Source organism: Convolutriloba macropyga, chromosome 15, assembly GCF_964194025.1.
Source record: "Convolutriloba macropyga chromosome 15, txConMacr16.3, whole genome shotgun sequence".
Classification (NCBI taxonomy): domain Eukaryota; kingdom Metazoa; phylum Xenacoelomorpha; order Acoela; family Convolutidae; genus Convolutriloba; species Convolutriloba macropyga.
Genome location: NC_134482.1, coordinates 42401978 through 42423879, shown reverse-complemented (window position 1 = coordinate 42423879; position 21902 = coordinate 42401978). Strand labels below are relative to the sequence as shown.

At 37.3% G+C, this 21902-nt stretch overlaps 1 protein-coding gene across 2 annotated transcripts in view; it reads right to left on the bottom strand.

The window, feature by feature from the left end:
* LOC142354688 (uncharacterized) overlaps positions 1-21902 on the bottom strand; it is a 51019-nt gene that overhangs the window by 10203 nt on the left and 18914 nt on the right. For both annotated transcript variants that reach the window (XM_075407048.1, XM_075407049.1), the window contains 5 exons: positions 19615-19861; positions 11326-11727; positions 5191-5414; positions 4567-4780; positions 1645-1860 (listed from right to left, as the gene is read on the bottom strand). In XM_075407048.1, coding sequence (XP_075263163.1) covers positions 1645-1860; positions 4567-4780; positions 5191-5414; positions 11326-11727; positions 19615-19861 — 1303 coding nt within the window. The remainder of the gene's footprint in view (positions 1-1644; positions 1861-4566; positions 4781-5190; positions 5415-11325; positions 11728-19614; positions 19862-21902) is intronic.

Genomic DNA, 21902 nt, shown 5'->3' with positions numbered 1-21902 from the left:
GTAGATTAGCAAAATAGCTGCAAAAAAGCCTCACCTGTCGTAAAATATAGTCTAAATCAATTTGATTAAGATTTTGTTTCTATTAGTGGCACTTGAATAACCTTCATTTGGAGTGAGGTAGCTTTAATTGACTATAACTCCTTCAATTAAAGTATATTAAGACATACATTAAGGAAAAATGAAGTTAAAAATCGGCAACAGCCGAATTTTTCCAAGTGTCAAACATAGCAGGCACGTTGCCAGAAAAAAGCAACGTAGATTTGCACTTTCAAAAAAATTTAAAAAAACATAGCTGGCAGATTGCCAGAAAATAGCCGCAATAGATTCGTAGATCGGCAGTCTAAAAAAACAGTAAAAAAGACAGACCAAAAAAATTTGTCTTTTCATTGAAGGCTGATCTGTTATATTTTGATTAAAAATCTGTATAAGTTATTTCTGCCTCTATTAGCTGATCTCAAATAATCTTCATTTAGAGTGACACACACCCATTTGACCTGATCTATTTGAATTAAAGTAAATAAAAGTCAATTTCAAAGTGAGGAAGTCATTTTTGAGAGTGAGGTAAGTCAAGTGTGACCAAAAATTTAATCACGCGAATGAACAAAAAAACTCGCTCCACTAAGAGCGAAAATGACGTCACGCATGCAGCTGTGCGGCAAAGAATTCTTTGCTTTAATTAAATAATGCTATGCTATATTTTGACTAAGAATCTGTATAACCTATTGCTGCTTCTATTAGCTGCTCAGCCTTCAGATGGAGTGACTTACCATCCGATGTCCTTATCTCTTTGAATTAAAGAAAGGAAATGTCATTTTGAAAGTGAGGAAAGTCAATTTTGAGAGTGAGGTCGGTGAGTTAAGTCACATATGAACAAAAATTAATAACGCAAATTAACAATAAAAAAATTTGATTCACTAAGAGTGAAAAATGACGACACGCACACAATTCAGTCTAACATTTGCATGAATGAATGAACAAAAGCTGATTTTAAGTGAGCGTGATGTCATATGGTCGTAATACAAATCCCGCCGAAATGAAAAATTGGGGGATTTGGCAGAATTCTTGGGGATTCAACATCTGTTATTTCGTTTTCCATCAAATAATCTATGATATAACAAAAAACCTAGACCTCCTAGCTTTGACATAATAGGATAGAAATTTTACATAATCGGATCGAATTTTGATGACAAAAATAGCCACCATGTCGCAAACAAGTTCGAGGAGAGTCAATTGCTTCCTCTGTGAGTAGAGAAAACAAAAGAATCAAACCTAGTAGTAGTTTCAGAGTTCCATCGGAAGTATGGTAAAATGAATAGCAAAAATTATCAATACTGCTCGAAAGAAGTCAGCCAAAACCCTTAAAGGTGCCAAAGTAGACAAGGCTGCACATCTGTAGACCCAAAAAAAAAACAAATATATTTCATGGCAGTCTCGCTGCGTTTTTTAATTCTACAAAACATAACCGGAAGATTGCCGAAAAAGCTGTGGAAAAGAATCGACCCGTAAAATATAGATAGTAACAGATAATCGAGTCGCCAATGCAATCTATTACACATGCTTGACAAACGCAGAACACTTCTAAACAACCCAGACATCCATCCTCATACCTTCATCTAATTTTACATAAATGTTATCGCCACCTACCGTATGTTGACAATTCGGTCTGTATGTGGGTTTCTATCTTGTTGTTGCTGCTGCTGTTGCTGTTGTCTTGCCTCTCTCCCTCCGGTTCCCCCCAGATTGTTCTGCTTGTCAATCTCAATATGGGCACAGGTGGCTTCTCTGATGGCGTTTATGTTGCAACCCTGGCGTCCTATCACCCGACTGATGGCTGAACCAGGAACTACTGTCTTCTTCGAGCTGTAATTTAAACAAAGTTATTATTTTGAAAAGCTCATAATTTTAAAAACTCGTAATTTGAAAACCCGATTGTGGGTTCAATGGGTGAAATTAAGACCCGATTGTGTGGGTCCCGCTGGAGATATGTGGAGGTGTTAAATAGGACCGTTCCGCAAGATGAACTCTCAAGGCGATTCCATGATATGGTTTTGTTGTCAATAATAACCATGAGTTTTCTTGACCAAATAATTTGTCAATTCACATATTCGGAATTTTTCGAATTTAAAATTCAAAAGATAATTCATGCCTGTTGCTGATAATATTTGGAAAATTCATAACTAAATTTTGATTCTCAACCATTTTAACACCCAGAGCGCAAATTATTTCCAATCAGTGAAGAACATCTTGAATGCGTCCATTTATTCACTGTTGAAAATTGTTCTCTACTCGCCCAGATATTTGGATTAAGTTCGAATTATGCGGAATATTTTGGCTCAGAACCCGAGCAACCCGGGCATATTTTTTTCAATTTGTTTTTAAAATATTGAATAGGATAAGTTGGATTTTAATTTTCACCTCCTTGAATGACAGTTTGTTCAAAATCAACAAAGAAAAGATTAAAGAACACTTAAAGAGATAGATTGAACAAAACAAAGATTTTCTAACTCTGTAATCGCAAATCTAAAATAGTCATACGTGTTATCAATTTACATTCAAAATGGAAGCTTGGATTTGCAACAAAATATTCAGAAATTATGGATATTTTAAGTTTTTGGCGGTCAGGGGTATTCATATAAATTCAATCTCCCCTGCGAAGGTTCTACCTGCGCACCAACAAATAACAGCTTAATTCCTGGCGGCCATTTTAAGGTAATACAAAACACAACCGTTAGATTGTCGAAACAGCCGCAGAAAACTTTCGACTCGTAGGATATAGATAGAAAAAGAGAATTGAGTTGAAGGGGTCGCCAATGCAATCATTTATACGTGCTCCAAAAATCGTGGTTCTTGTTGTCGCACTTTCCTTATATAGTAGTCGATACGAGACCTTGGAAAGGCTTAGCCTAACTTCAAATGAATTGTGTTACTAGTAATCGATGACAAAAAAATCACCATTCACTTAAAAATAAGTAACCTTAGTGGAGGCTAGAGGAAAAAAATCTCGGCAATGTCTTCAAAACCATTAATGTGATGCCAAAAACTTTTCGAGAACTTTCCATTAGCAAACTTCGAACAAATTTCCATGGATAAATTCATTGGCGTGCTTCTACAAAACACAAGCATAACAGACTAATTGCGGGCGAACTGCGCTCAAACGACCAGTGAGCTGTTGGCTTCGGTAGTAGACAAATAGGTCTTAGCGATGCTAGCATTAGGTGGACGGGGTGAGTGGTGAAGCGTTGGACGGGAGGGGGGGGGGGGGGGGGGGGGGCTCAAGAGTTGGACGGTGGGTAGGGTTGGACGAGAGGGTTCCAAATCACCAGGTGGATGAGGGTGGACAAGGAGTGTTGGGAGGGGTGACCTGGAGGGGGTCAAACTTTAAAGCTTACGAACCTCACATCACAAAATGAAAATGTCTCCTCAAAACAGATTTGGTGAATCGCATACTTATAGACTAGTACAGCGTACGGTTCTGAGAGCGCTGATCAACCACTTAGTACCCTCGGGGCTTTACCTGTTTATCCCTTTTTGAGGACAAAAAGTTAAACGGCCAGACCAAAAACAATCAAATGAAAATAAGAACTGCTACAAATTTCGTTTAAGAGCAATTAAACGTGATGCAGATTATCCAAAGTCAACACAGCATTTTGTGACTGCAAATAATTTGGAGACAAAACCAGCTGCCTAAGAAAAGGAAGAACCTCAAACAAAACAGCTCTAAATTGAGCGTAGAAGTCTGAACTGCGTGCAAAAAGTTTTTGAAAGGCTCCTAAGCTTTATATTGAAGGCTAGAAAGACTTTCAAAATGCTGCACGAGAACAGTCTTTTGATTAAGAAAAATTAACACTTCTCTGCTCAAAATTTTTCATCAGTTTGACCTTACCACATTTTTACGCGCATTATTTCCTGATTCAAACTTCCAACAAAATTAGCAATATATAAATAAGAAGCTCTATCGATACTCGTTCTTGAGTAGTAAGTATATAGTACATTCGTGGTATGTTTAACATTTCTTTGAATTGTAAAAAAAAGGGACGAGTGCTGCCAGGTAGCTATTCTATATTTACAGCTTTATGAAGTCACTAATCAAAAACCGAACCGGAGTGAGTGCAGATAACCCTAATATATAATTTTTCGATCGGCAACAACCCACTTTAGTTACCTAGTAAATTTTTATGAAAACATACTGAACGAGTTGCGTATTCTACAAAAGCATATATGAATAAGCAAACGGAAGTTATGAAATCGATACTTATTTGGTTTTAAATATACCATTTACGTTAATATTAAAAGATGCCTTGAATAAACTAATATTGAAAAGAAACGGCTGCCTGATCAACTGCTCTCAAAATACACTTGAGTGCGGGGGGTTGATAGTAGGTACTCTGAACTTAAGGAGACTAGTAAAGCTATAAAAGGCCGCACTTTGCCTTACTGTCTTCAGAATTTAGCGGTTAATCCCAATATTAAGTTGCTTTTTTGTCAGAGAAAATGCATAAAAAGACACAAATTCGTTTGCGAGCTATTGACAAACTTAGCGAGCTCACGATTTTGGGGTAAACTTACATCATGCTGCTTTTTCTCGACTGGGTAACCTCTTTCCACCCCTCCTCTCCCCGTCTGGTGGGTTTGCGGGGACTGATGTTGGTCGTAGACCCCCCGGATGACCTTCCTGGCGTCACTGACAAGTATCCACTACTGTTCGAAGTCGGAACCCCATTTGGGGATAAATTAACGTGCAATGGCACATTTAGTTTGTCCTGCCTGTACTGGTCTACGCCTAAAACAAAGTTTTTGATTTTAAATTTAGTTTAAGTTTGAGATTTTAAAAACTACGGTTTTTTCCTGGTTCCCCCCCTCACTCAGTAACGAAATATGTGTATATAATAAATCAGTGCTTTTTATAGTTATTCTGAGTAAAGCTGGCTCAAAGCCTGTTTACTCAACCATCTGTTTTTCAATTGTTTCAACTCTACCAGTAAATTTTTATCATAAAATACCATTAAGGTCGTTCAAGCAATAGAATTTAAACATCAAATATATCATTCCGATTTTAATTTAGCCTATCAAAGGATGAATGAAATTCTTTATCAAGTCATCAGAGCAAATCATTCAGTTAATATAGCATGTGTTTGCTGGGTTTCAAAGAATATGAGGTACTATTAAGCTGATTAACAGAAACAAACAAACCTTTTGCTGCTTGAGTGAATCCTGCTGAGGTGTGATGATTTGAGGAACTCGAATTGCTGTTGACAGAGCCCGCAGACGAGGCACTGCTGTAATGTATGTTGCTGTTCTGGTAGTTGAAGTTCGGATGGCTTTTTGATGTCTGCGAAGCCGATGAAGGGCTTATATGACTGCTGTTCGATAGCGGCCCGTTCTCAATTACTACGTCAATTTGTACTTGTGCAGGGCTAGAACATACATATTTTACATTTCAGAAAAATTCAAGTAAAAATATACTCGACAGATTGCCGGAAAATAGCCGCCGTTGCTTCCCATAACTCTATTGGGATTGAAAAGAAAACATCAACAAAAATTGATTTTTGTATAAAAACATTTTTAAGTGCGATTTATTTTGATGTCATTTCGTAATTGAACATACTCCTGTCTCTCAGTGAGAGGCTAAAGGGTCTAGTATCAATACCAATAAACATTATAGATAGTAACTAAAACTTATGAGAACAAAGTTCAAGTACCGGGCATCTAAAAATGGGCTTTATGGGTTAATCCCGTTTCTATTTCTGACTTTGATTTTTATACTGGCTCTCTTCATTTTAAATTGCTTTGCTGAGCAGCTGCTGTTTAAAATGACTTTGAGCAGAATGACAGAAGAGTGAAACTAGCCTAGAGAAGTCAAAAAGATTTCACGCAAAATGTCGAAAAAGCGGCAAAATGGCAAAGCGGAGCCTAAATGGGACAAAGAAATTCAATAGTGGGCTTAAAATAACCACATTAGAGGTTAACATATACCACTATTAAGATTTAAAGTACGAAATGGCACCAGTTTCGGCGCACTTTTCATTTGACTTTTAGTATTAAATTGCCACCAACAAAATTCAGCTGCTTGAAATTGTGATTGAGAGAAATTTAGATCACGCAAAACGCAAAAAGTCAAGGGCGTAGAAGTCACTCGAAAAGTCAAGCGACAATTTTGCATAAAAAACACACACGTTTACAATAATTGCTATGAACTTCGTTCAAGAGCAATTGAAAAGACTTTCAAAAAAGATATTTAGTCAATTCTGATTGAAAGTAAACACGTTATTTGTTGATGCAAGTACAATTCAAAATCGAAACAACCAAAAATAACATAAGAAATGAGAGAGTTAATTCCTGTGAGTATAAATGAACATCAAAAATTGAAAGTAAACACGTTATTTGTTGATGCAAGTACAATTCAAATTCGAAACAACCAAAAATAACAAATAAAATGAGAGTTAATTCCTATGAGAATAAATGAACATCAAAAATATAACAATATGGCAAAAATTGCTTTTTTGGGGTTAAGGATCAGAAGGTGTCAAGGTACCTTTGCATTATACAGGAAAAAAAGGATACACTCAGGGAGGACAGGTTACGGATCCAATGTGTTAGAAGGTTGAGAGAGAATAACCTAATGTAAATCGTGCATAAGATAAGCTTGACAAGAAGCTCTACTTCTTCAACGTATACTTGGCTCGAGCAAGAAAGAACGTCAGAACGGGTTATAAGAGATGCCCAGGTTCGAGAGCTTAAGACCAGTTGGTGTAATAGTTAGCACACTAGGCTTGCAATTAAATAGATGCTGGTTCGAATCCAGTACAGGTCCATTTTCACAGTAGATGCGCCTGTTTAGACCCCTAACTCAATGGATCACTGAGGACTGCCCTATTCTACATCAATAATATAGTTTGCAACCAATGCAATCAAGTCCTAATTTTGATCTACACGGGTTTTGTTTTTAATGAACTCATTGACTTTCCGCAATAGTTTTCAGTATAGATTACGCGACTCTGCTTGAAGTCACGGAGAACTTTTTGGTGTTCATCGAGAACCGCATAGCAATTTGACATATCGAGCCGAAATTTCTAAGTGCAAGTACCCTTGCTTAAAACACGCATCTAACAAGCTTGAAAATAAGTTCATGGAAGTCACTTTTCAATGTCACCTTTCTACTTGTGCAGTGACTTATTTCGACTGTTTTCGAAGGACAACCTGAACGTTATGTCGTTCGAACCGCACAATGCAACGCATCAAATCAGACAAAACAAAATGAAGAGCAAAATATGATTCAACAAAACTACCTCCAATTTGCCTCATAAGTTGCGAAAGAAATTAACGAAAGAAATCGCATCAAGTGTGAAGTTTGCACCAAATACTCAATAGTTCTTTCAGAATTTCCTCTTAAAGGCTGCCTTTATTATAGAGGCAAAATAGCCGAAAGCTTTGTTTTGAGTACATGTATAACAGACATTTATGAAAATTAGAGACCAATTACAATTCTTAGTAGGCTAAATAATGCTAGACATAACTTGTCTTGATTATATCACATTTTAGGTCCTGCTGAACATAACATAACCAACCGATAGCCGAAAAAACGTGTAGTGACTGTCTCATTTTACCGCTCCTGAAATAACTCAATTACAATAACACAAGCAATGCAATCTCTTTTTTATTAAGTTCTGTGATGTCTTACCTTGACTGATATAAGTTGTTTATTTTGTTTTGTTCCTAAAAGCTTTCTTCAAATCATCTCAAAATAGAGTTATATCTCCTCAGCTGACAGAAATCCCCCAGTTAAAAACAAACACCGAAAAACGACGGACAAATTGCTCGCGAGCAACAGGCGGGCAAATTAGTTAAGAAGGGGCTGTAACCTAGACAATTTTGTATGCGTGAAAAAACTCCAGAGCCTATGCGTGAAGAAAAACTCCGACCAAGGAAGGGATCGAACACCCGACTTATAACGTAAGACTGAAGATTTTACCACTCGGCTATCACGTTCTTGTAATAGTTTATCTTATGATTCAGTCAGTTTTTTTTTCCAAAGAATTCATTATAAGGCCTTTATAAAAGAATATAACCGACTAAACGTTGGAAGAATTGCTCTCGAACGACTAGTGAAAGCCTGCCTCAGAATCAATCGCAGCCTGCCTCAGTCGGGGGGGAGGGAGGGTGAGGAGCTTAAATGGGACTAAGAAGTTCAATAGTGGGCTTCAAATAACCACATTAGAGGTTAACATATACCACTATTAAATTTAAATTTAAAAATGGCACCAGTTTCAGCTCACTTTTTCATTTGACTTTTAGTATTAAATTGCCGCCAATTGAATTCATCTGCTTGAAATTCTGAGAGAAAAATTTAGATCACGCGAAACGCAAAAAGTCAAGGGCGTAAAAGTCACTCGAAAAGTCAAAATTGTCAAGCAAAAATTTTGCATAAAAGACACACGTTTACAATAATAGCTATGATCTTCGTTCAAGAGCAATTAATGAGGTTCATACTTAGAAAAATGGTGGGAGGGGGAAGAGGTGGGGCATCCAGACATGACATTTTGAGAAACTGTTTCAATCTTTAGCTTTTTATCTGTGCGTTTAATTGTGTTAGAATATAATTCATTTAATTAAATTTGATTTTTTTTAATCTCTTTGACAATCGAGTGGGTTTTTTTTCCGTGAGTTTTTTTCCTTGGGGGTTTATTTCCGTGGGTTTTTTCCTATCAATTTTGCGTGAGTTTTTCTGAAACCGGAATAAGAGCAATATACCATATTGAGAAAAAACCACAGGTAGGTTGAGAAAATTATTCGCGCGAACAAATAAACGCACTGGAATTTTGACAAGCTGACAAATGAAGCTACGCTACAATGTCAGTAAATAAATTGCTGGAAGGAATTCTGACAGAAAGTTACCTTGAAGTCGTGGTCAAAAAACAAAAGACAATTTATCTGAAAAACAAAAGGCCAATAATAGCTCGCTCAGATTGAGTTTCGCCGCTATTAAAAACTTCGAAGAAATGAACTTCGATCTTTAAATTGTCCTGTTCTCAACTGACCGCAGATATGACACATATTACGCGTATTTTCGGAAAACACCCGGCGTTGACTCATCGGACTGATAAAAAAGATTTTAAAAAATGGATATTTTGGAAGTCTAAAAATGCTTTATTCTAAATCGGTTTTAGATATATTACACAATTAAACACAATTCCGTACTTGAAACTAATGGTAATAAAAACATACCCGAGAGATTGCCGAAAAATAACCGCCGTTGATTCCCATAACCAATATTAGGATTGAAAGAAGAGAAACTAGTGAAAAAATGATTTTCGTACAAAAAATGTTTAAGTGCGAACTATTTTGATGTCATCTTGGAGCTGAACATACTCCTGTTTCGTGGTGAGACGACACAGGGGCTAGTAAGCAATGCCAATAAGCATTCGAGATGCTAACTAAGAACAAAGTTCGAGTAACGGGCATCTAAAATCGGGCTTTATAGGTTTATCCCATTTCTATTTCTGATTTCGTTTATTAATACTGACTATGTTCACTTTGAATTGCTTTGCTGAGCAACTGCGGTCTAAAAGCCCTTTGAGCAGAATGAGAGAATAGAAACTAGCCTAGAGAAGTCAAAAAGATATTACTCAAAATGTTGAACAAGCAGTGAACTAAGGTAAAGCGAAAAATTTTTATTCGACAAAGTAAAAAAAATTAGGCGCGCTACAATAGCCCCGGTTGAGAAGCTGAAGCGGCTATTAACAAAGACAAATAACAATTAGCATTCGATCCGATGAACCAAATACACTAGTGACTGGCTCTTTTTACCTTGACCGTATTCACAAAATTGCGTGATTCATTGAGGAATTGTAGATCTATTCATATGAAACAGTTAGTTAATCAGGTCATGGGTGAATATCGTGACTGGTATCAAACCAAACGAAAAAAGGTAAAAAGTTGAGAAAATTTAAAAAAAAACGCGCGCTTAAATAATAGCAGTCTAAGTAGCTGATAATAACTTTTAACTACAAAAGTCAATCAGAAGAACAAACGAAGAACAAGAACACGTGCGTGGATCAATTGCGCCTTACTTAAGCAGGGAAGATCGTATACAATAACTTAGGGGCTTAAACATAACCGACGGGCTAATTGCTCTCAAACTGCCGGCGAAGGGCTGGCTTCGGTAGTAAACAGCTGGGGCTTAGGGATGCTATCATTAGGAAGTGCATTAGGTTAGGGAGTCAGCAAGGTGGAGATCTCACACTGAGTGGATGAGGGAGGGGGCTTGGATAAAGGGTGGGGTGGGAGAGGGGGGAAGGACGACAGAGAGGGGGGTCACACTTCTAAGAACCCGTCTTCGTAAAATGATACTATGTATCCGCAACAGTTTCGGTGAACCGCATACTTGAGTCACTAGTAAGAGTCTAAGCGAGCTGATTAACTACTTTATGCTTTGCCTGTATACACACTTCATTTGATAGCGATTACACATAACCGACTAATTTCCGGCAATTTTCTCTCAAACGGCGAGCGGTTGCCTTCGTCAGTAACTAGTTGCGCCTTAGGGAGGCTACTTTGGCTTAATTTTTTGGGCCGGTGAGGGAGGGGGGGGGGGGGGGGGGGGAGGGTTTGGGTGAGGATAGAAAGGGGGATCTCTGGTGGCAGCGAGCGTGCGGGGTTACGGATGGAATGCGGTGGAGTGTGTCGAAGTGGAGGGGGAGGGGGATTTAAGTGCAGGGGGGTGGAGTCAAAGTTTAATTGGTATGGTCAAACTCAAATCCTGAAATTATGCGTCTTAAACAGTTGCGGTGAACCACATACTATCAGACGAAAAGTTGGTAGTAAGAAAAATGGGATAAAAAAGACGAGTACGACCTATATAATTGCTGCAAACTTAGTTTGATTAAAAACCATTTTCGATGCGCTTTTCATAACAATTTTAGTAGTAAACTGCCACCAAATAAATTCAGCAGATTCCCGTTTCTGTAGATGAAATAGCGAATTGGTTAGAAAAAAATGCAAAAAAACCAACAGGACTAAAAATAATTCCTTTACACTTTGAGCCATTGAAACGTGAGCTAAAACCGAAAAAGTACGAAAATTTCACCGAGAAGTCAGATCACTAAAGCAAAATTTCGCATAAAAAGATACAAACATCTACAATATTTGTTTCTAAATTTGACAGCAATTAACCAGAGTCCATTTCCAAATCATGGCTTTTAACTGTTCATCTCCACTCTTTTCTAACGCACACGATACCGAAAATAGGAGCGCAGTAGAAACCGAACAAAAATGGACACCGCTATTAATTCGTTAGACTCTTATTTCAATCAATTTGCAGAAACTCGCCTCTTCTTGTCTCCAGATGAATTAGGATACTGCTCATCACCAAAAGGAGCCCTGATCACGCCACACGTGCTCTGATTTCCACTTGGGGCTGGCTTCTTAGCACCATTCGAACCAGAAGCTGCAACCCCACCACCACCACTAGCCGAACGACTACTGCTCTTTTTCTTGGACCCTGTGCCACTCTTGGCCGATCGATTATTAGCCGAACTGGACGATGACGTCTCCCGAAGACTTTTCTCTGCTGCCGAAACAACAGCAGCCATTGGGTTTGTCGCCGAGTAGACACCCTCCGCGTGGTTCCAAGCTGTTGTGTGGTACGATGTCACTGACGTCGGGGCTTTGTTCTTGGAGCGTCTCGTTGCTGTAGTTGTTTTCGGCATCGCAATGTCGCCTCTCTTTCCCCTTGAAAGCAATTACTGCTAAACTCAATTTTCTACTTTTGATCAAAAAACTTTTATGTAATGCTAGCTTTTCCCCGTTTCCAATTTTGATTTCGATTTTCGATACAGACTCGGTTTATTCTAGATTAATTTGCAGGTCAAAAGCAGAATGAAAGAAAAGTAATTAATTTTATAATAACACAAAAAGTAACTAAAGAGGAAGCTAAAAGAAACCTTGTCTGATATCCAGGAGGACAAAAATTCAATTGTCAAAAAAATTCACCTTAAAACCATCTTCCTAAAATTATAGCATGGGGGTGACCAGTGTGTGGTGTGTGTGTGTGTGTGTGTGGGGGGGGGGGTTCAAGCGCGTTAGCTGGTAGGGTTGCGAAGGCTATATGCTTGGGGGGTTCAAATCGACAGGTTGAGGAGGGTGAATAATGGGTGTGTGTGTGTGTGTGTGTCTGTGTGTGTGTGTGGGGGGGGGTGGGGGGGGGGGTAATCAGGTGGGGTGCTGATTACTGGGGGGGGACTGAGGGAGGTCGAACTTTTAAGATTAAGAACCTCCCTTCACGCCATGAAAATGTCTCCTGAAAACAGTTTTGGTGAATCGCGTTCTAAGAGTATATTAAGACAAGGGTTCTAAGAGAACTATATCCTCTGAGCGCTACCTGTTTTTGTTCCCTTTTTGAGGACGAAAAGTCAACTGTGCCAGACGACAAATCAGTCAAGCGAAAAATCACATTAAAAATCAAATCTCCTTACGCAAGCTTTGAACAAATGTCATTGACCGATTAAATTTAAAAAACAAAAATTACAAATTCAAATAAAATTAAGGAAAACCCAAGTTCATATCGAATTGGTGTTTCTACAACTTCTGCATAAAAAGTACTTTGAGCAAAATGAGAGAAAAGTATAAATAGCGTAGAAAATTCAATATTTCACACAAAGTGAACTAAGGTAAAGCGAAACATAATTCTGTTGACACCCTTGATGCACATCGGGATTGAAACAGAAAAGAAAAAAAAGAAATAAAAATTGAACGTATCAAAAAAAGTTCTATTTTGGTGTGCAGTTTCAGTTAGATCTTACAACTAAATTTAATATGCTTTTTTTAAATTGAAAGCTATTAAACTTAATACTGATGTGAGCTAGCAATCGCTCTAATGAACGTTGATAACCTAATGCACTATGACCGGGCTTTATCAGTTTATCCCGATAAAGCCCGTTAGCTGGTAGGGTTTCGAAGGCTATATGAGAGGGGGTTCAAATCGACAGGTGGAGGAGGGTGAATAATGGGTGTGTGTGTGTGTGTGTGTCTGTGTGTGTGTGTGTGGGGGGGGGGGGGTAATGAGGTGGGGTGCTGATTACTGGGGGGTGACTGAGGGAGGTCAAACTTTTAAGATTAAGAACCTCCCTTCACGCCATGAAAATGTCTCCTCAAAACAGTTTTGGTGAATCGCGTTCTAAGATATAGTAAGACAAGGATTCTAAGAGCACTATGTCCTCTGAGCGCTACCTGTTTTTGTTTCCTTTTTGAGGACGAAAAGTCAACTGTGCCAGACCACAAATCGGTCAAGCAAAAAATCAAATTAAAAATCAAATCTCCTTACGCAAGCTTTGAACAAATGTCATTGACCGATTAAATTTAAAAAACAAAAATTACAAAAATTCAAAATTAAGGAAAACCCAAGTTCATATCGAATTGGTGTTTCTACAACTTCTGCATAAAAAGTACTTTGAGCAAAACGAGAGAAAAGCATAAATAGCCTAGAAAATTCAATATTTCACACAAAGTGAACTAAGGTAAAGCGAAATATAATTCTGATGACACCCCTGATGCACATCGGGATTGAAACAGAAAAGAAAAAAAGAGATAAAAATTGAACGTATCAAAAAAGTTCTATTTTGGTGTGCAGTTTCAGTTAGATCTTACAACTAAATTTAATATGCTTTTTTAAACAGAAAGCTATTAAACTTAATACTGATGTGAGCTAGCAATCGCTCTAATGAACGCTGATAACCTAATGCACTATGACCGGGCTTTATCAGTTTATCCCGATTCCTTCGATTTTGCTATTTTGACAATGACAGTATTCACTACAATGAGTGAAAGAAATTAAAATCCATTCCTTGGAAGCAGTGAGGGAGGTAAGTCTTGATTCAAACGTGAAAACAGTGACTTGGGTAAAGCGACAGGCGAACGAAAGGTAAAGCGAAAAAAAATAGCTGGCAGATTGCCAGAAAATAGCCGCAATAGCTTCGCAGAACTGCAGTCTCAAAAAAAACAGTAAAAAAGACAGACCAAAAAAATTCGTCTTTTCATTGAAGGCTGATATGTTATATTTTGATTAAAAATCAGTATAAATTTTTGCTGCCTCTATAAGCTTCTCTCAAATAACCTTCATTTAGAGTGACACACGCTCATTTGACCTTATCTCTTTGAATTAAAGTAAATAAAAGTCAATTTCAAAGTGGGAAGTCAATTTTGAGAGTGAGTAAGTCAAGTGTGACCGAAAATTTAATCACGCGAATAACAAAAAAACTCGCTCCAATAAGAGCAAAAAATGACGTCACACACGCACTTCAGTTGAAATTGCATGATCGAATCAACAAAAAGCAGATTTGAAGTGGTTGTGACGTCACATGGTCGTGACAAAAATCGCGACGACGAAATAAAAAAAACCAAGAGAAGGCCAATATTAGCCCCAGCTATCGCTGTGCAGCTGTTAAAAAAAGAGAATGCCTAAACAACCGACTCTTCGAGATGCTGACAGGAGGCAATTAAAAAATAACCTAGCCAGAAAATTGTCGGATAATAGCCACCGTTGATTCCCTTGGCGCATATCACGATTGAAACAAGAAAAGAGTTTGACAGATTTTGATTTCCAATTTTGATTTCGATTTTCGATACAGACTCGGTTTATTCTAGATTAATTTGCAGAGCAAAAGCAGAATGAAAGAAAAGTAATTAATTTTATAATAACACAAAAAGTAACTGAAGAGGAAGCTAAAAGAAACCTTGTCTGATATCCAGGACAAAAATTCAATTGTCGAAAAAATTCACCTTAAAACCATCTTCCTAAAATTATAGCATGGGGGTGACCAGTGTGGTGTGTGTGTGTGTGTGTGTGGGGGGGGGGGGGTTCAAGCGCGTTAGCTGGTAGGGAAGAAAAGTAATTAATTTTATAATAACACAAAAAGTAACTGAAGAGGAAGCTAAAAGAAACCTTGTCTGATATCCAGGACAAAAATTCAATTGTCGAAAAAATTCACCTTAAAACCATCTTCCTAAAATTATAGCATGGGGGTGACCAGTGTGTGGTGTGTGTGTGTGGGGGGGGTTCAAGCGCGTTAGCTGGTAGGGTTGCGAAGGCTATATGCTTGGGGGGTTCAAATCGACAGGTTGCGGAGGGTGATTAATAGGAGTGTGTGTGTGTGTCTGTGTGTGTGTGGGGGTGGGGGGGGGGGGGTAATAAGGTGGGGTGCTGATTACTGGGGGGGGGACTGAGGGAGGTCAAACTTTTAAGATTAAGAACCTCCCTTCACGCCATGAAAATGTCTCCTCAAAACAGTTTTGGTGAATCGCGTTCTAAGAGTATAGTAAGACAAGGGTTCTAAGAGAACTATATCCTCTGAGCGCTACCTGTTTTTGTTCCCTTTTTGAGGACGAAAAGTCAACTGTGCCAGACGACAAATCGGTCAAGCAAAAAATCACATTAAAAATCAAATCTCCCTACGCAAGCTTTGAACAAATGTCATTGACCGATTAAATTTAAAAAACAAAAATTACAAAAATTCAAATAAAATTAAGGAAAACCCAAGTTCATATCGAATTGGTGTTTCTACAACTTCTGCATACAAAGTACTTTGAGCAAAATGAGAGAAGTATAAATAGCGTAGAAAATTCAATATTTCACACAAAGTGAACTAAGGTAAAGCGAAACATAATTCTGTTGACACCCTTGATGCACATCGGGATTGAAACAGAAAAGAAAAAAAAGAAATAAAAATTGAACGTATCAAAAAATGTTCTATTTTGGCGTGCAGTTTCAGTTAGATCTTACAACTAAATTTAATATGCTTTTTTAAATTGAAAGCTATTAAACTTAATACTGATGTGAGCTAGCAATCGCTCTAATGAACGTTGATAACCTAATGCACTATGACCGGGCTTTATCAGTTTATCCCGATAAAACCCGTTAGCTGGTAGGGTTTCGAAGGCTATATGAGAGGGGGTTCAAATCGACAGGTGGAGGAGGGTGAATAATGGGAGTGTGTGTGTGGGGGGGGGGGTAATGAGGTGGGGTGCTGATTACTGGGGGGTGACTGAGGGAGGTCAAACTTTTAAGATTAAGAACCTCCCTTCACGCCATGAAAATGTCTCCTCAAAACAGTTTTGGTGAATCGCGTTCTAAGAGTATAGTAAGACAAGGGTTCTAAGAGCACTATGTCCTCTGAGCGCTACCTGTTTTTGTTTCCTTTTTGAGGACGAAAAGTCAACTGTGCCAGACGACAAATCAGTCAGGCAAAAAATCACATTAAAAATCAAATCTCCTGACGCAAGCTTTGAACAAATGTCATTGACCGATTAAATTTAAAAAACAAAAATGACAAAAATTCAAATAAAATTAAGGAAAAACCAAGTTCATATCGAATTGGTGTCTCTACAACTTCTGCATAAAGAGTACTTTGAGCAAAATGAGAGAAAAGTATAAATAGCCTAGAAAAATCAATATTTCACACAAAGTGAACTAAGGTAAAGCGAAACATAATTCTGTTGACACCCCTGATGCACATCGGGATTGAAACAGAAAAGAAAAAAAGAGATAAAAATTGAACGTATCAAAAAAGTTCTATTTTGGTGTGCAGTTTCAGTTAGATCTTACAACTAAATTTAATATGCTTTTTAAACAGAAAGCTATTAAACTTAATACTGATGTGAGCTAGCAATCGCTCTAATGAACGCTGATAACCTAATGCACTATGACCGGGCTTTATCAGTTTATCCCGATTCCTTCGATTTTGCTATTTTGACAATGACAGTATTCACTACAATGAGTGAAAGAATTTAAAATCCATTCCTTGGAAGCAGTGAGGGAGGTAAGTCTTGATTCAAACGTGAAAACAGTGACTTGGGTAAAGCGACAGGCGAACGAAAGGTAAAGCGAAATAAAAAAAATAGCCGACAGATTGCCAGAAAATAGCCGCAATAGCTTCGCAGAACTGCAGTCTCAAAAAAAAACAGTAAAAAAGACAGACCAAAAAAATTCGTCTTTTCATTGAAGGCTGATATGTTCGATTTTGAATAAAAATCTGTATAAGTTTTTGGTGCCTCTATTAGCTGCTCTCAAATAGCCTTAATTTAGAGTGACACGCACCAATTTGACCTTATCTCTTTGAATTAAAGTAAATAAAAGTCAATTTCAAAGTGAGGAAGTCATTTTTGAGAGTGAGGTAAGTCAAGTGTGACCGAAAATTTAATCACGCGAATAACAAAAAAACTCGCTCCAATAAGAGCGAAAAATGACGTCACACACGCACTTCAGTTGAAATTGCATGAACGAATCAACAAAAAGCAGATTTGAAGTGGTTGTGACGTCACATGGTCGTGACAAAAATCGCGACGACGAAATAAAAAAAAACCAAGAGAAGGCCAATATTAGCCCCAGCTATCGCTGTGCGGCTATTAAAAAAAGAGAATGCCTAAACAACCGACTCTTCGAGATGCTGACGGAGGCAATTAAAAAATAACCTAGCCAGAAAATTGTCGGATAAAGCCACCGTTGATTCCCTTGGCGCATATCACGATTGAAACAAGAAAAGAGTTTGACAGATTTTTTTTCTAAGCGTAAAAAAATGTTCTAAATTGGTGCGCAGTTTCATTTAGATTCTTAAATTTCACTTTAATTAGCTTCTAAACAATGGCTACTAAGCTTAATACCAATGCCAGCTGCCAATCATTTGAATCAACTTAGACAACCTTAAGTACTAAAACCAAATGACCGGGCTTGATCGGTTTATCTCTTTTCTTTTGATTTTGCTCTTTTGACCCCGACCGTCCTCACTATATTGCGTAAATTTGTTTGAATTAACTCCAAAACCTATTCAACTGAAACAGTGACTGAAGTAAGTCAGGAGTCAAACGTGAAAGTCGTGACTTGAATGAAAATCATAACCGACTAAAGTCGGGCGAATTGCTCTCAAACGACCGGCGAGTAGTTGGCTTCGTCAGTAGCTAGCCAGTTTGTTGAGGCTATTTTTATCTTGATTGGACTCTGCAACTTAATTTTATAGCCTTCTTAGTAAATGAATCAAACAAAAATCAGTTACAAAATATGCAAAACTTTTAAAAGGTTCCAGATTTGGCAGTGCAAATATTCAAAACTATTTTTTGTCTCTGGAGTTATTTTAAGTAGCCCATCTGCAAGACATGAAAAAGCTTCGTTGGCCAGTAATGATCGTTAAACACAGAAAAGGAAAAATAATATTCAACAAATATCTTGATAAAATATGATATTAATATCTTCAGAACATTTCCATTGTCTCAAGAGACTATTCGGTATCATTAATTCAAGCCTTCAATAGTTTCACTGGCTCATAAGGATCCATAAACTTGGAACAAGATAATAATTTTCTGATAACTTGAAAAATAAAATTGTATGAAAAAATTGCTTCAACTCGTGACAAAAAAATGACAACATTCATTGTCAGAAAAGATTATCCAGTATCACTATTTCAAGCTTTAAATAGTTTCACTGGCTCATAAAGATGATAATAAGTTTCCGAAAATTTGAAAAAAAAAATAAATTTTATCGAAAAATTGCTAAAGCTGGAGTCATTTAAATATTGATAACCATTCCATTAACTCTAAAAAATATGCGACAGCATAAAAACAAACCTTGGAGGAAGTCCCTAGGACCCTGGTGCAGGAAAAATTTAAAAAGATTCAAAAAACTTGAAACAATTGCAAATATTTTTTGAAAATAGCTGATATTAAAATTTTGAAAAACATTCCATTACATCTAGAAGCTATGCAGTAACCTATAATCAAACCTTAGAGAAGGTTCCTCAGCACGTGACGCTGGAAAAACCCGAAAACCGAGAAAATTTTTCAAAAAACTTGAAAAAAATGTTATAAAAAAATCGCTAAAATTTTTCATATTAAAACATTGAAAGCTATTCCATGGCAAATAAATTTTTTTCAGTAAATTATTATCAAAACCCTAAGGACGTTTTCTGGCCCCTGTGTCTGGAAAGAGGTGGATAATGAAACATAGTCGGCAGATTGCCGGACTAGCTGCGAAATAGACTTGCGTGCCGTAAAATACAGATGGAAAAAGATACAGGAGTGAGTTGATAATAGTTATCGCCGCCGCCTATAAAACTTACAAGTTTATTTCAAAGGAGGTTGTTTTTGGGTGCAAAAAAATTTTCCCTGTCGCGTCTCGAACCGTCGACCTCCGGATTAACAGCCAGTCGCCTTAACCACTCGGCTGTCGGACCATACAATCTGTTTTCTTACAATCAACTTTGTTTTAGGAACAGATTCTGTTTCTGAATAACCGCAATTTAGTCACGCAGCATAAAGCGTGAAATCAAGCGCGAAAAAGCCATTTAAGCAGTGACGAGACAGAATGTTCTAGAACAAATGTAAAACGAAAATGAAGCGTCAGACGACGAAACAAAAAAAAACCAAGAGCACCGCAATATAGCTACGCTCAGCTTACAGCTTCGCAGCTATAAAAAGAAATGTCAAAAAATTGGTAAAAAAAAAACAAAAATTCGTGATAATAAAATGTTGAAACCATTCCACTAACACTAAAAACTATACTGTTTTCACACTCTGCTTTAAAATTCAGCTAACATTCAATATAATTCAAATTCTTTGAAATCCAAAACAACTTACCTCTTCTTGTTGTTGACTTGAGCCTGATTGCAGGTGTTGTTCACAGAGTTGTTGCTGCTGCTGCTACTACTGGCATTGTTGTTGTTAGTGGCTGCCGTTGATGATGCGGACGCGGCGGAGGTGGCATGGTGGTGGGTGGAGATTGCGGTAGAGTTATTACTGCGTATCAACATGGCCTGGGAGGAACTGTTTCCTCCACTACTCGACAGCGACACATTGTCCACCAAACCCAGCAGCGTGTCGAAATCTAAAAAGAAAAAGTTACAAACTCTAACTCTAACGAACAAACTCTAACGAAAGTTACAAAATATTTGCCACTCTGCTTTATAGCGTGATGCAGAGGATGGGACGACCGCAAAACAAGAAACCTAGAACATTTAATCAAAACGCGACTACAATTGCCCCCGAATTCGTCAACAAAATAACATAATCCACTGCCATCGGGCTAAACGCTCTTTCGAGGAGCACAGGGATGGGTTAGAAGATGGGGGAGGGGTTGGTTAACGATGAAATGAGGTGGACAGAGATGAACTGGGGTGGGTTGACTGGACTCAATGAACTTATGTCTCCTAAACAAAGTAGTAAGAAAGCGGGCAAAGTAAAGCACCCCTAATAAGTTCTGAAAACAAGTAAGTTCAAAGATGCTACAACCTTTATAGTTGAAATCGTTAGGTGGAATCAAATATGTCTAATTAGAGAGCCAATGATACCTATTGGACTGAGTGAAATCATTAAAAAGATCCAAATATGACTGAAAAGATAGCCAATGAGCGCTGTCAAAACTGAAAACATAACCGACTAACGTCGGGCGAATTGCTCTCAAACGACCAGCGAGCGGTTGACTTCATCAGCAGCTAGCCACGGTTTAGTGAGACCAGTTTTAGCTTGATTTGACTCAAAAACTTTTAGTTTTCTAGCCTTTTTGGTAAAAAGAAAATCAAATAAAAAACTGATATTTTAAAAATTTGCAAAATATTGCAAAATTTTTTTAAAAAAGCTTCCAGATTTTGCAGTGAAAATGTTCAAAGCTATTTTTGTCTCTGGAGTTATGTCAGGTAATCCATCTGAAAGACTTGAAAAGCTTCGTTGGCCAGTAATGATCGCTAAACTCAAAAAAGGACAAAAATATTCAAATTTGAAAACCATCGCAAATTTTAACAAAATCTTGCTAAAATTCAAGACATTAAAATCTTCAAAACCATTTCATTGTCTCAAGAGACTATCTAGTATCACTATTTCAAGCTTTAATTAGTTTTACTGGCTCAAAAACATCCATAAACTTGGAACATGATAATAATTTTTCGAAAATAAAAAAAAATTAAATTTTATCAACAAAGTGCTAAAGCTGGAGTAATTTAAATATTGATAAAAATTCCATGAATCTAGAAACTATTCGACAGTTTTTCATGAAGCCTGAGAAGAGGTCCCTAGGACCCTGGTGACGGAAAAAAATGATAAAAAATTCAAAGATTCAAAAAACTTAAAAAATTGCATATAATTTTAAAAATTGCTGATCTTAAAATCTTGAAAAACCCTCCATTACATCTATAAGCTATGCAGTAACCTAAACCCAAACTCTAGAGGAGGTTATGTGGCTGTTGAGGTTGGCGAAACCAAGAAAATGAAAAAAAAATTCAAAAATTAGAAGTTGCAAAAAAAACTGCTAAAATTTGTGATAAAAGTTGTAACTAATGCATGGCCAAAACATTCTTCAGTAACTCATTATCAAACCGTATAGGAGATTTTCTGTTAGGCTGAGAAATTTGAAAAAGATGACAATAATGACAAATAAACTGACAATAGCGATAATAAACTGACAATAAAAGTTAAAAAAAATTAAAAATTAAGTTTTGTCAGACAAAAATGCTGAAATTCGTGGTGTTGAAAGCCGGAAAAAACAATTCATTACGTCTAGAAATTATACAATACCTACTTTTGAACCCTAGAGGACGTTTCTCGAGTCTTGAGGCTGCAGAAACCTAAAAACCAACAAAAACTTGAAAAAAATGCAAGTTGTATAAAGAAAAAAATGAAAAAATTTGTCATTAAAAAATTGAAAACTATTCCATGGCAAGTAAAATTGTTTCAGGAACTTATTATCAAAACCCTAAGGACGTTTTCGGGCCCCTGCGTCCGGAAAGAAGTGGATAATAATAAATAAATGGCAAAAAAATTGGAAAAACTTGCGAGTTTTGTCAAAAAAAGGCTAAATTTCGTGATGTTAAAATGTTGAAACCATTCCACTACCACTAGAAACTATGCAGTAACCTAATATAAAACCCTAGAGG